This window comes from Alternaria viburni (genome assembly GCF_023758015.1).
Source record: "Alternaria viburni strain BMP 2772 chromosome Unknown scaffold_7, whole genome shotgun sequence".
NCBI classification, from domain to species: domain Eukaryota; kingdom Fungi; phylum Ascomycota; class Dothideomycetes; order Pleosporales; family Pleosporaceae; genus Alternaria; species Alternaria viburni.
In genome coordinates, this window is record NW_026055776.1 from 850,490 (window position 1) to 864,487 (window position 13,998).

General features: G+C 53.5%; 7 protein-coding genes across 7 annotated transcripts; 4 read left to right on the forward strand and 3 right to left on the reverse strand.

Moving 5' to 3' along the window:
• Positions 1 to 411: 411 nt before the first annotated feature.
• On the reverse strand, positions 412 to 1,282 carry J4E79_004250 (uncharacterized protein; the record flags this gene model as incomplete). Its single annotated transcript, XM_049353137.1, has 3 exons — positions 412 to 872; positions 1,038 to 1,102; positions 1,155 to 1,282. The coding sequence occupies 3 exons, from the start codon at positions 1,280 to 1,282 to the stop codon at positions 412 to 414; spliced, it is 654 nt and encodes a 217-aa protein (XP_049212516.1).
• A 1,302-nt stretch (positions 1,283 to 2,584) lies between these two features.
• On the forward strand, positions 2,585 to 3,501 carry J4E79_004251 (uncharacterized protein; the record flags this gene model as incomplete). The annotated part of the gene is made up of 3 exons (XM_049353138.1): positions 2,585 to 2,683; positions 2,744 to 2,868; positions 2,952 to 3,501. The coding sequence occupies 3 exons, from the start codon at positions 2,585 to 2,587 to the stop codon at positions 3,499 to 3,501; spliced, it is 774 nt and encodes a 257-aa protein (XP_049212517.1).
• A 108-nt stretch (positions 3,502 to 3,609) lies between these two features.
• Positions 3,610 to 4,906, reverse strand: J4E79_004252 (uncharacterized protein; the record flags this gene model as incomplete). Its single annotated transcript, XM_049353139.1, has 4 exons — positions 3,610 to 4,143; positions 4,191 to 4,568; positions 4,669 to 4,715; positions 4,831 to 4,906. The coding sequence occupies 4 exons, from the start codon at positions 4,904 to 4,906 to the stop codon at positions 3,610 to 3,612; spliced, it is 1,035 nt and encodes a 344-aa protein (XP_049212518.1).
• Positions 4,907 to 7,219: 2,313 nt separating this feature from the next.
• Positions 7,220 to 8,109, forward strand: J4E79_004253 (uncharacterized protein; the record flags this gene model as incomplete). The annotated part of the gene is made up of 2 exons (XM_049353140.1): positions 7,220 to 7,814; positions 7,877 to 8,109. 2 exons carry the CDS (start codon positions 7,220 to 7,222, stop codon positions 8,107 to 8,109), a joined length of 828 nt encoding a protein of 275 aa, XP_049212519.1.
• Positions 8,110 to 9,478: 1,369 nt separating this feature from the next.
• Positions 9,479 to 10,455, forward strand: TIF6 (Eukaryotic translation initiation factor 6; the record flags this gene model as incomplete). Its single annotated transcript, XM_049353141.1, has 4 exons — positions 9,479 to 9,585; positions 9,694 to 9,780; positions 9,853 to 10,277; positions 10,334 to 10,455. The coding sequence occupies 4 exons, from the start codon at positions 9,479 to 9,481 to the stop codon at positions 10,453 to 10,455; spliced, it is 741 nt and encodes a 246-aa protein (XP_049212520.1).
• Positions 10,456 to 11,099: 644 nt separating this feature from the next.
• J4E79_004255 (uncharacterized protein) lies at positions 11,100 to 12,554 on the forward strand (the record flags this gene model as incomplete). The annotated part of the gene is made up of 1 exon (XM_049353142.1): positions 11,100 to 12,554. One exon carries the CDS (start codon positions 11,100 to 11,102, stop codon positions 12,552 to 12,554), a length of 1,455 nt encoding a protein of 484 aa, XP_049212521.1.
• A 517-nt stretch (positions 12,555 to 13,071) lies between these two features.
• Positions 13,072 to 13,769, reverse strand: J4E79_004256 (uncharacterized protein; the record flags this gene model as incomplete). The annotated part of the gene is given in 2 exon segments (XM_049353143.1): positions 13,072 to 13,706; positions 13,724 to 13,769. 2 exon segments carry the CDS (start codon positions 13,767 to 13,769, stop codon positions 13,072 to 13,074), a joined length of 681 nt encoding a protein of 226 aa, XP_049212522.1.
• Between the last annotated feature and the right edge of the window lie 229 nt (positions 13,770 to 13,998).

Consider the following 13,998-nt stretch of genomic DNA (forward strand, 5'->3'; position numbering starts at 1 on the left):
CTTGACGCGTCGCGCGAGCTCACATGTGCAAGCCCCGCCCGTTTTAGCGTGTCTTTGGCCCAGGGCTCCAGCCATCTCATTTGGAGCATCCACTTCGCGGCCAGAACGCGCCACCCTCGTAGTCGGAAATGATAAAGTTTCTGCATGTGCCGTGCTTTTGGTACTGACGATGAGAGACCAATTTCACAGTTCCAGCTCCAAGATCGAAGACGTCATTCAGCAGGCGGGCCCGCAGATCCCACTTGCGCGGGCAACCGCACTGGAATACATGCTTTAGATGTCACGACTGGTCCATCGTACTCAAAATAACGATGCTGTAACGGCATGGGTGATTAAAAGCAGTGACTACAATACATGCATGCCTAAAAAAACAAAGAGGGGAAATGCCAAAACCAAACTTACCACACCCATTCAATTCAACGTCGACTCGAGATTTTTCATCTCCCGTTGCAACCTCCCGTCATCCCTCAGATAGGTAAGTACATAAGCCTCCTTTGCTGGGGGAGATATTCCGGCCACCTGTGGACTTGCCTCAAATTGAGCCTGTGTAAAAGTCTCTGTCACAGAATCAGAGATGCAAGTGATACGGCCGCCTGGGCCGCGAACACTCGCGATGTAGTGTCCACCTGCGCTCTCTGTGCCTTCGCCGGAGTGTGAGATGACACTAGATAGCCGGTAGCGGAGGGGAAGATGAGCATTCTCTTGATATTGAGTTAGGTCGAGTATGTTGGGGTGAGCCATGCGGTGGTTGATCTTGTGTTCCGTAGCAGGCTGCGGATTGCCTTTTTTGTCTTTCTTTTCCGACTTTTTCATTTGGAAGATGGCAAGTTTGATCTTCAGGATTTGAGGACCAGCTTGAATACTGGTCGTGACTAGATGGTTAGTATTGCTTGCACAGATAGCGCAGTGTATCGTTCTATGCTCTTGAAAAAATCTCGACAGCGCTGCGTTGAAAGTTGTTGTGGCCGTGGGAACATTTAGAAGGATCCCGGTTTCTTGGATCTTCGCAATGAGCCTTTCGTGACCACATGTCATACATCGGCCGTTCTCTTGTCTGTCGAGCTGGAATAGTGCGCGGAAGTCTTCTTCCCATTCTTGCGTCCTAGAACTGGTAAGTATGCATGTTGATAATTTACTAATGGGCGTTTACTCACTCACTGGCGACCTGCAAACGCTGCAGAATCACCTGATAAAAGTCGTTAGAGTCCATCTGAACCATCGAACCGTTGGCGGCCAACTGCGCGACGTCACCAGCCAATGCGATTCCTTGTATTCTTGGCATGTCGGGGGCGACTGTGGCGTTGGGAGTGTTGGCCCAATAAGTGTTGACCAGCTCTCTCATCATGCATCCAGTACAATCTGGCACCGCATTATTGGTAGCTGCTCCCCAATACTGTGGAGGATTTGCATGACAGGCATTACGTATGTTACTGCCACCAGTGCCTCGTCTGACCGGGCGATCATGATTTTGAAGCCAGTTCAGTAACTGGGGCTGATGCATCAGGGCCTGGAGCGCGGCGTTGATGTAGCACCAGTTGGTATTAGTTGTGAAGCCTTTGCTTCTCTGTGGTCCAGCACGCCCACGCATAAGCCATCTCTTACTTATACGTGTTGCCTAAGCGATGATCAGTAAGAACAAAAAAGCTCGGGAACGAACATACTATGCGGTCCCGATTCTCCTGCAAGTCCGAACGAAGGCTAACACGCGCGTTAGCTGGAGTACCGGTTATAGCCGCCGGGATACGGGCGCTTCGTCGACTGCCCGCTGGGGCTCTATATACCCTAGGGATGGCCATCTTGGATGTGAAATTTCTGTAAGAATAGCTAAATTGACCTGAGGTTTGGAAAAGAAGACGATAGTGTTCACAAAGTACTGGCATCGATGACGGGAAACTGCGAGTTTAAAAGCCACGAGATGACCGTCACAAAGGAACAATGGATGGGACGTCAACCGCCATTGTCCTCTTGCCATCGTTTGACATGCACCCAAAGAAAGGCGGAAGCGGACATGATGAATGCGATGTGACATGCCCTGTAGTTGCCGCAAGTCTGAAGTTGTCGCATCCAGTAGAATGGAGATAAGGACATAGCCCAGATTTCGATAACCTGAGTAGCATACACACAGCCTTCGTGAAGATTCATGCTAAGAAAAGCCATCAGAACGCTCAAAGCCTTAGGCTACAACATCTTGAGCAGAAAAATTCGTAGTTTGATGAGCGAGGCCGTCTCTTAATCAGGGCGGAGAAAGAAAAGAGATGCATGTAATGCAAGCTTCAGCATCATTGCGTTCTGGGATAGGTGCTTGCTATTTTGCCACACGTAGTGGTCAGTTTTCGATATCTGCCAGGTAGTTAAAAGTTGTCTCAACGCTGAGCCTTCACACAAGACGTTTTCATGACATCGTGAGAGTTTGTCAGTGTAGAGCATGCAAGACGGAACGATCGAAACGCACACTCGCATGCCCACATAGCGTCTTGGCACCCCCTCCACCCCCCATTGGCCCTTCCCCCATCCATCACCACTGCACGCACATCAGCCCTTCCTGCAGTCACATCTCCATTCACCCACCGATGCAATAACTACCATGGCAACCTCAGAAACCCAAGGCGCATCTTATGAAGCCGAGCACGTACACTCAGTCTATGAAGAAATTGCATCCCACTTTTCTTCTACTCGCTACAAGGTGTGCGTCCACCCTTCACACACATTTCAAAACCGCATGCATGACTAACGCGAATGCTAGCCTTGGCCCATAGTCGAGCGTTTCCTCAAGGAACAACATGACGGCGCCATAGGCGCAGATGTCGGGTGTGGGAATGGGAAGTATTTGGCTGTTAATAAGAAGGTATGGATTGTGGGTAGTGATCGGTATGTTATAATTTCTTATTCATTGAATTGTCTATCCTACGAGTAGTAATGGCTTTCGTGCTTGGAAGTTAACGTCGATACAGATCTACAAACCTTGTCAAAATTGCGAAACAACATGAACCGCACGATGTAGTGGTGGCAGACAACCTCTCTCTGCCTCATCCAAATGGAGTTTTTGATTTCGCAATTTCGATAGCGGTCATCCATCATTTGTCGACGCCGGCACGGAGAGTAGAGGCTGTGAAGTGTGTTTTGGATTTACTGCGGCCTTCGTCACCGTCGAACCAAGGTGGAGGTGCTGGACTGGAGGGTGGCAGAGCACTCATCTATGTCTGGGCACTTGAACAGAAAGACAGTAGACGAGGTTGGGACGAGGGCCATGAGCAGGACGTCATGGTGCCGTGGGTCTTGAAGCAGAAGAAAGAGAAAGAGAAGGGGCGGAGGAAGAAGAAGGATGAGAGTCAGGCTGACGAGGAAGGGACACCGAAGCCGGATGGTGATAAGACGTTCTTGAGGTATTATCATCTGTATCGGAAGGGGGAGCTGGAAGGGGATGTTGAGCAGGCTGGTGGAGTTGTATTGGAGTCGGGGTATGAGAAGGATAATTGGTGGGCTATTGCGAGACTCAGATGAGCATCTCAGTGATATTTACTTGTGCTATACCTCATACGTGAACGTGCAGCGCATCTAAGTGTGGTCTACTGCTTGCAGCCTGGTGCGTTCCAACTACGTATGGTGATGTTACGACTTCGTCAAGTCTACAGGCAGGGCGTGACTGCTCTCAGTCAGCGGGAAGAGCTGATAGTAGAAGCCCAGAGCGCCTGCTACAAGCACGATATAGTAGGCCACGGTCCATCCAACACCCCTGCCCTGATACAGTGGGACGCTCTTCTGCTCATCGTCCTTCTTGTCAACGTCTGGTGGTCCGATGGGACTGCCGGCTTCGACACCGACACGGCCGTAGAACCGCGGAAGGCCCATCCAGTTGCAAAAGGTATGTGCTATCATGCACGTGTAGACATTTCCGGTTCTTATGAAGACAAAGGCAGCGAAGAAACCGAAGAGCGACGTGTATGTGAACTGGAAGAGTGAGCGGAGCACGGCGACGAAGAACGGGACTTCAGAGTGGGTTATGCGGAACTCGTAGAGGTGGTGGAGATGCGCGATGCCGAAGTACAGTGGCGTGAGGAAGACGATCTGCTTGCCGGAGAACTGCGCGAGGACATGGAGGGGGATGATTAACGAGCGCCACACGACTTCTTCACTAACGGGGCCCTGGGCAAGTTAGAATGGGAAGGGGTGGACTGGAGTAGATGACCTACGACTACGTAGTTCCTGTATCCGATCCAGCTGCTCAGGGTCTCGTGGACGCCCTTTAGTTTGATCCAGTCTCTCCAGTCACCGTCTACAATGCCATGCTCGAAGATGGGGCCCGCGAAGAGGATAGTCACCAGAAGCATGGTCCGCATGGTATCTACAAGTGAAACAGGCCAGATGCCAAGCAAGCGGATGATCTCCATGGCCGATGCGTCATGTTGGTACAGTACGACGATGGTGAGGACGGAGCATAGGACGGTGGAAAAGGTCACTGCGCGCACCCGGGCGCGTATCGACGACGGCGCATCGCGCGTAAGAGTCGGAGAGGGTCGCGTGGCGGGCGACAGGTAGAAGGGGATTACGTAGATGAAGACATAGGCAGCCTGCAGGCGTGGGTGTTAGCTACTTCAGCATGTTTGGCGCGTGCGGTGCCATTGGGTGAGAACAATGGCAGTGGTGGTGGGGAGCAAACTTGAAACGTACCGACAGAAGCGCCGCAACTCTCGACGAAAGAACAGGCGGTTTGGGAACTGGCACTACGTTAGAGCTCATGGCGATGTTTCGACAGGAAAGCGCAACAGAGTTCGTCCGATGTGGGTCGCGCAGGCGTTTAAGAGGGTTTGAGGTGGAGGAGCGCCAACTTACCGCCCTTGACATGTCGCTGGTACAGCTCTTCGAGCGCACTGAGCTTGTCGCGCCAGCCGTTGAGGGGTGGAGGCATGGCGAGGTGTTGCAAAAAAGCAGCCGCACGTCAAACGCACTACAGGAGAGGCAGGAAAAGAATCATGGGCGTTGTTTATAGCTGCACGAGATCCCCCCGCGCTGTCGCGCGCATCTTGTTGGCGCAGCGCAGCCTTTCACCATCGATACCCCGCCAAGCCCCATCGGTCACGCTGGATCACGTGCTCCGATCGTCCGTTCCCTCGTCTCGGCTCCTGCGACTCGCGCCATCAGCGCCCACGACGTCTTAGCACGCCCTCCCGCGTTACCCCTGCAGCACGCACAACCAAAGGCCCACTGGCCAGCCTCTCTGCCATTCAACGGCTAGTCCGCCACGCTGCGCGTCGTCACTGGCCCGTCCCAAAATATAATTTCATTTTAAACGTTCAACCGCGACGCGCTTCTCCCGATTGACTAGGAAGGCTGTTCGACGAGGGTTCCCCAGGCGCGTCGCAGTGATCGCACTCCCAGGTGGACCGCGCATCCAGCAGCTCATATCATCTTGTCGACCGGTATAGGCTAGAGGAAAGTCATATTGTGCGAATTGGGTCCATCTCTGTACAAGTCATCATAAGTCGCGGGTCGTGCTCCAGACTGGCCGGGGCTGAGCTGTCAATTGGATCGCTCCTGCAGCGCGAACCTGCTTCTGCATACAGCCACGAACCCTCTTTAGGCCGAGCTGCTGCCAGACGCCCGCCGTCCTCACCTCACCACCACTCCTCGTCCTCCCTCCCTCGATTCTTCATACCGTTAATGCCTGCGGGCCGCCATTCTTTTTGATATGTTTTAGCACTTTTGTCACTCTTTGACTATCTTCACATACTGTCTTTACGTCCTCTTTTTACTGTCTTTTTACCCACACCCCGTCATTAATGATCGGTTTCGACTTTCTCCGCACGCGTTTACAACCAGTCCACATCTCGGCATCCTCGGCCCACACCACCACCACACCATGTCATCACAACAACGCAACAGTCGCGCAGACTCACAAAACGCACTCGAAAAAACACTCGCACAAGGTCCTCGATTTGACCCGCCGCAGTCGCAGTCAACAAACACGTCTCCTATCCGCAAACCGCTTCACGAACGCTCAAACTCGCAAACTAACCGCGACTCTGGGTCAACCATCCGCATTGTTCAAGATCCCGGACATGACATCTATCAGAAATATCCCGTACCCAGCGAACCCTCGCAAATCCTGCCCCCACCCCGTCATGCGCCGGGTTATGGCTTTGAAAGGCCGGGATCTCGTGTTTCAAATAGCAGCCAGGTCGCCAGTACCATCGCAAAGTTCGAGGCGAGCCGAGCGCGAACACCACAGCCTATCCTGTCACGGAAGAAGGGTTTCAGACATTCGGGCTCCACTAGCATGTCAGAGGAAGATACCCTCGTAGCATCCTCTTTTACGCCATCGTCTTTAAGATTTTCCCAGGGGAGCACTGCCCCATCCTCACCCCCACCGGAATTAGAAGATGAACCAAAAGGCCTCGAGGTACTTGAGGAGGTCGTCTCCTCACAATCTACAAGGCCAACTATCCGGGCTGTTCCTCCCTCTTCTTCTGGAGGAGATTCCGACCGTGCATTAACGCCTAAGGCCTCTGCTGCATCTTTTGCTTCACCTGCTCCTACCACCACACCACGCCCAATTAGTAATGCCGGAAACTCGTCAAGTGTCAGTTTCGGTCGACCGTTACCAGAAGTTCCCCAAGGCCCAGCGGCAACCGAACGTCAAGCTAGGGGGCCTGCTCTCACTTGTGACACTGACTATCGACAACCTGTATTGCATCCTCAACAAAGTACAGAGTCGTTCACGTTTTCTGATATTTCCTACACCAGCATCGAACCAACACATACACTAGCTTCATCGCAGCCATCGCCATCTCTTCATGAAGCCAGCACAGCATCCTTCGCGAGCGGAATCCGAATTAATTACCCCGTCGTACGCGCGCCGTCCGGCACTAGCTCGCGAGCCGAATCCCAGGACGCGCCCAACATCGCATCCCGGATGCACGACCCGTCGCTGGTACATCACTGGAGCTCCCAGCTGTCAACAATCGCCTCCGTTTCCGAACGCGATTCGCGATCCCTCGCACGAAACTCCCGGTCGCTCGGCGCCAGATCACATTCACAAGAAAGCTATGCGGGCAACGGTCGAACAGCGATTCCACGCCGGAGGGGACAGACAATTGGGAGCGCACAGTCGTCGTCGGACAATGTATCGTCGGAAGGTCATACCGAGTTCTCTGCAGTGCCAGTGCCTCGGCCGCTCTTCTCTCCTACGACAAGATCTTCATCCGATGATAACAGTGAACACATGGACACGATCTCGCCGCTGCCTACATCGATCCCTCTGCGCATGAAGAACTCGGGGTACTTGCGCAACAGAGCCAATAGTACCGATGCAGTATCGATGAGCGACGAGCGACCTGGATCCTCTCAGTCGCATATGTCGAGATTCATTGCAGACAACATTCCAGCTTGGGCAAGGGTTTACTACCAAAAGGGAGAACGCATCTCAGTTGGAGCCCCGGAATCCGAGTCTTCTGAGAGCGTACGGCTGGGAACCGCCCACAGCGGACGATCGCGCACCCCTTCAGAGAGCAACTTCCCACTCAGCATTTACCGACCACGGAACCGACCGAGGAACAATTCAAGGAACCGCGCTTCACACGCCGATACTGTCTCGCTAGCAGACGACGTTCACTCGATTGACGGAGCAGTATACGCAGTCGGACCTCACATGTACCCGCTCAGCGGTTACTCAACACCGCACCTCCGGACCGATCGGAGAGGACAATTGTACAGCGCTTGGAACGCACCATCACTGGACGATGACGTTCATGCCACACTCTTCGGGCGCCAAAACAGACAGATCCTGCTTTTCTGTATAGGATTTCTGTTCCCACCTGGTAAGTCTTGACCCACGAGATACCACCGTATGAATGAAGACATGTACTAATCAGAAACACAGCTTGGATAATTGCCGCATTCCTTCCTCTACCCCTCGACCCGAACGCTGTTGGTACCCCAACTGCCAGCCAGGCCGACTTGGAACAGCAATTCGCCCAAGCGATGGGGCCCGCCGACGACAAGTCCTTCCAGAAAGCAACCTGGTGGCGCAACCTCAACCGTGTCATGTCCGGAGTTGGCACGCTTCTGATCGGTGTCATCGTCGCGCTGGCCATTCTCGCATCGCGCATGTAATGAGTGACACCCACTCTACAGTCCAGCGAACCTCTCCGACCGTCCTCTCCAGGCCGAATCTCACAATTTACAACCGACATTTGCACGCGATGCATTTGCATAACGAACCATTTACGATCATAATCATGCCATCACGCAAGTGTTAATGTTTTTCTGGCTCCAGCACACGACATGAACGCTCTCCTCGATATCTACTTCGATCTCGTTTTGGGTCTACTGTCTAGGCGCAGCCGCTATTGTACATTTTTCACTTTTCGATTCTCCACGCGTATCGTGTACGGCATGCTGCAGTTTAGCGGGCGTTCTCTTTTTGCTGCTTGTTCTAGTGTGACCGAAAGCGTATTACCCATTTGCTTTGCTCAGTTTGGCGCCATCAGCCACTTTACAATACTATTATCTTCATGTTCCATACCTGTCGCTTGTCACCTGTCAGTTCGTCTTGGAAGTTTGATGTGAGGCAAGGGTGCCTGTCGCGGTGGCTGGGGATCTGAAGCATAGCGGCCAACCGTGCGCTGCTCCTGGATAATCTCGCTGTGGTTCGAGCTTGACGAACTATATGATCTTGTAATTATAGTCATGCGTGCTACGTCAACTGTACGATGAGACGTCAATATAACGATTACCTTCTCTATGCTATCGCGTCTTCCATTGATCATCGCAAGGTTGAACCTGAGGAGTTGGGCGCTTCACTGCGATCGGCCGGAAGACTACGGGAATGTTATGACATGTGTCATGTGGAGCTTCGTACCGTGCACTTGAGCAAAGCCGGTGCTCTGATCAAGTATCGACCACACCGATGGACTTGAGTCGCCTTTGAGTAATGCTCCGAAAGTCTATCACAAGGTTTCGTGGTCGTTGCTAAGCAATGCGACCGGTTGCCATGAGGCTGCAAGTCGGGCGAGGCTACAGAATGGGCGAGTGCACAGCCATATGGCAAAGTGAAGGGATGTGGCTTGCTTCACGATGATGGACGTGCGATCCCAGCGACACGTCGAAAGTGCGCACGGTGACGGGTATGAGTCGCATCACGTCGAGATGAACATCGCATCTCATCTGACGCAGTCGCCAAGTGATGACTCTTCACTTCCACAGTCACGGCTGTACCAGCGCCAACATGGAGAAAGCAATGGCGAAGGGACCCGGTGGGCCCTTCCAGTATGCAGGGTTCGGTTCACTCAAGATGAGTCGAAGGCGCTAGGCCCAATCCAGTAGCGGGGCTTATGATGTCGCTCTTTACAAAATAGTCCCGCCTTCACAGTTTCTGCAGACTTCACTCACAAGCTCACTATCCACGTACTAAAGACCCTTCTTTTTCTTCTCCACTCCCCACAGAGCCTCACACACATACTCGACGTTCAACTCAATCATCATGGCTGTCCGCGCCCAGTTCGAAAACTCAAACGAAGTCGGTGTCTTCGCTACCCTCACCAACGCGTACGCGATCGTCGCAGTCGGCGCGAGCGAGAACTTCTACAGGTGCGCATAGCTCTATAGCTCTTCGCGGGTTGTTACAGTATGGCGACATGCTATGCGACCGTGGCCAGCAAACCCTGCAAGAAAATAGTACTGACGGTGGCGCAACAGTGTCTTCGAAGCCGAACTCCAAGATGTCATTCCCATCTGCCACGCCACCATTGCCGGAACCAGGATCATCGGCAGACTGACCGCTGGGTACGTTCAAAGTCTTGCGATAGCTTGCGCTATGCGACACACACCCTAAGAGCAAACCTAACAAGTGCACAGTAACAAGAAAGGCCTCCTCGTCCCCACCACAACCACAGACCAAGAACTCCAGCATCTTCGAAATTCCATACCCGACGAAGTCAAGATCCAGAGGATAGAAGAGCGACTATCAGCCCTCGGCAACGTAATATGTTGCAACGACCACGTCGCTCTCGTACACCCGGATATAGAACGCGAAACAGAGGAGATCATCGCCGATGTGCTGGGTGTGGAGGTGTTCAGGCAAACTATCGCGGACAACGTGCTCACAGGAAGCTACATGGCTCTGAGCAATCAGGGTGGTATCGTGCACCCAAAGACAAGCATTCAGGATCAAGACGAGCTGTCGAGTTTGCTCCAAGTGCCGCTTGTAGCTGGTAGTGTGAACCGCGGTAGCGCTGTCGTTGGTGCGGGTATGGTTGTCAATGACTGGATGGCCGTCACTGGTACGTACAAAATCGACAGAACGTTAAGATGAGCATAGACTAATTTCAATATCTAGGTCTTGATACCACAGCGACCGAGCTCTCCGTCGTCGAGTCTGTCTTCAGGCTCGGCGAAGGCAACGGCCCTTCCAACATCAACACTACACACAAGGACGCTATGGTCGAGTCATTCTACTAGATCACGGTTCTTGGTCAAGATTTCATGTCTTACTCCACTCGCCATTGAGCCCAGTGCGCTGCTGAAAGAATCACGATTCGGTCCCGGGTCAAGAAGTGCCATGAGGCACTCGCCCTGTATAGGGTCGGGATATTGGATATGATGTTATCACGGAAGAGCACAGGTTCAAAAATATCGTTACGCTGGTACCAGACTATCTGAGTAGCTGGAATGTCTCATGATAGGGTACTGATGCGACCGCACGTAGATTCAATGCAGATATGCTAGGGAAACAACGCTAAGAGTAGCGCGAGGTTCTGTCCGTTCAAGTGACCTCATCTGCTCACACAATGAAGATTTGAAATGATGCGGCTAACCGAGTATCTTGTGTCACTGGTGTTGGTACTTATGCAGGTACCTTCACCCGCAACCCAGGGTAGGGCTGGAGGCGGTGGATACTTTCTGCCGACGCTAAGACATCATCGTCCACGAAAGTCGCTTTGCGCCAACGCTCTTTCACCAGCCCACGTGGGTGCACAACACTTACAGAAACCTACCCTCCACCGCTCAGGGGCATCCAAACCTCGTCGTTGTTTGCACCGCCGCCACCTCCCACTAGAAAACTTCCACGCGCTCTGCAACTCCAACCCCACCCCGACCACATCATGTCCAGCCCCAACTCAACAGCGCTCACGAAGCGTAGCGCGTCGAATGCGCTCATGCCACCACCTCCCGCACCGAAACGCATAAAACGTCCCTCCGTAGTCCTAGACGAGGATACCTATGTTTCCGCCGTTTCGCACATCATTCGCCGCGACTTCTTCCCAGGGCTAGCGGAAGCCGACGCACAACGAGAGTATCTGAATGCTGTGGAAAGCAATGACAGGTCATGGATAAGAGAGGCTGGCAAGAAGCTCACACAAGTCATGACGCCAGTGCCGAGTGGGCAAAGGAAGATGGCATCGAGAACGAGGCTCGACAAGACAGGGGGCGCTGGCGACAAGACTCCAAGTGTATGGGGCGCGGACACACCCGTCACGGTCGCTGGAACGGAAGTCGAAGATGACGATGAGGGCCTAGGCAAACTGGACAATGTCGACCTGAATATGAGCCTAGGCGCATTCCAAGCAAAGTACACCAGCGAAGACCAGGAGAGTTTCAGCCAGATCATCGACAAGCAGAACAAGGCGCGATTTGACAAGAACGTCTGGCTCCGCGAAGGAAACATGTACGCGAGTAAACAGCGCATAGCACAACAGAAAGTCCTCGAAGCCCGCGCCGCCGCATCCGAAGGCAAGGAACTCGTCGTCAGCACAAAACCGAGCCAGAACCTCGACGAGCGACCCGCAGCGCCTACCGGCCACCGCCACACCGCCCTAAACAGCTTCTTGTTCGGCCCCGACAGCGTAGAACAATGGGCACCAACGCGCGCCCAAGAAGCCGAAACGGCATCTCTTGCGCCCCCAAAGAAAGTCCTCTACAACAACACGCGCCTCCCCGCCCCCGAAGCCGAGCCTCCTCGCCCGTCCAGCCCCACTCTCTCCGCCGTACGTGACGCTGTCGCAGGACGTCCGCGTCTCAATCCCAGCGAGGGAGGATACACAGGTAGCGAAACACCCCGCGTAAACGGCTATGCTTTCGTCGACGCACAACCGCCTTCCCCTTCCTCAGACGACGACGACGACGACGACGCGCCAACCGACCTCCTAGAACGCTACGGTCTAGATAGCAGCAGCACAGCTACACCCTTCACCATAAACGACTCCTCCTCGCGCGAGAAGATGCATCACAGGATGGTCGACAAAATCGGCGCGAAACGATCGAATCCACACACTCAGGCGAAGCCAACGGGATCGGGCTTGGGCATCTTTACGAGTGAGACGCCGAGGTTTTTGAGTGCACCCACGCCTAGGAGGGGCGGGGCGGCTGCTGCTTCTGCTGGTATGACGCCAGGGAGGAAGGCGAAAGGCGATTTGACGCCTGCTGCTCAGCGGCTGTTTGAGAGGATGGGTGGGGCGACGCCGAGGGGTGGGGGAACTGCTGGATTTGGTGGCGAGGCGAGAGGATCGGGGTTGGGGAGGGAGTGGACGCCTACGCCTAGGGTGAAGAGGAGGGCGTAGGGGGAGGAACGGAGCTGTGCGAAGTGCTCGTGCAGATACCATGAGCGGGATGTAGTGTAGTGTTAGTGATACCCAATTTTTACGTATGCCTTCTCTTAAATGAAGGATGAATACCTTCAAGTAAACATTATCACACCCCTCTACCGTTCAAGTCACACTCAAGGGTGACGAAAGCATGCATGTAACCAGTTAAATAAACCTTTCTACCTAAACGAACGCACCCACACGCAAGATCCTGCGCAAACCGCCCAGGGTATCCAATTGGAAAAGATGCTACAAACAAGGAGGGGGCTATGCAAAAGAAAAAAACACGTGTATAACAAGATAGTACAACGCCAATGCAGCTAAGAAACATGCAAATGCCCGTTTATCCAAGCAAAAAAAACAAGAGGTTCCTCGCTGTATGCAACCTTTTTCCCTGTACAGATAGACAGAAAAGAAAAGGAGAAGGTAAGGAAAGATGAGACTAGTAGCGAAGAGCATGTAGGATCGTAATGTACAATTAGTGGTGGGTCATTCAGCCGCCTCTCCTCCGCTGTTCTCCGGGACCTTGGTAGCTTCGGAATTGCGTGCCGGGGGCGTGATAGCTTCTGTACTGCCGTCTAGGTCTTGATTGTGAATCTGAAGACCGTTCACCGTTACTCTGAGAGTGCGCTTCGCGTTGCTCGTATTGCATCGGTGGGGGATGGGGATGCGTTGGAGAGTAGGCCTGTTGCTGCTGCTGCTGCTGCTGTTGTTGTTGGTGCTGAGGAGGCCCTTGTTGTTGTGGTGGCCCAGATTGGCCGATGAAGGGTAGAGGCGGTGGTCCACTATGTGGGGGTGGTGCCATGTTTGCGGGGAGTATTGGTTGACCGCCGTACTGGTGGATCTTGAGTGGTTGGTATGGGGCCATGGAGGAAGGCGGTGGCGGTGGTGCTTGGAAAGATCCTGGAGGTGGTATGTAACCGCCTTGGTAGGATGGAGCACCACCGTATGGTGGTTGGTATGACGGTTGTGGCGGACCCTGTGGCGGATGTGAGGTGGGTGGGTAGCTTGGTGATTGCGGTGGATACGGTTGGCGTGGCGGCGCAGGATCATAATGCGCGAAACGGAAGTTGATCGGCGGCGCTGATGGCAGTGGACCAGGTGGCTTTGGAGGGAGTGGCAACGATCCTGACGGTGGTGCATACGGGCTTTGATGTGTTGGTGGGGTTGGGCCTTGCTTATGTTCCCCATAGTGAGGCTGAGGGGCATGGGCCTGATATGGCGATGCTGCCGATTGTTGTGAGACTTGATGGCCACTTGTCCTCCTGCCATGTTCCCATGGCTGAGGAGCTTGTTCATGGGATTGCCGACGCGAATGATAACTACCCGGTAATGCATCATACAGCCCAGTAGATGGCCTGGTCGGATCATATGCCGCGACTTCCCCTCGGTCTTGGGTGTTTATGCTTGGGAGCATTGA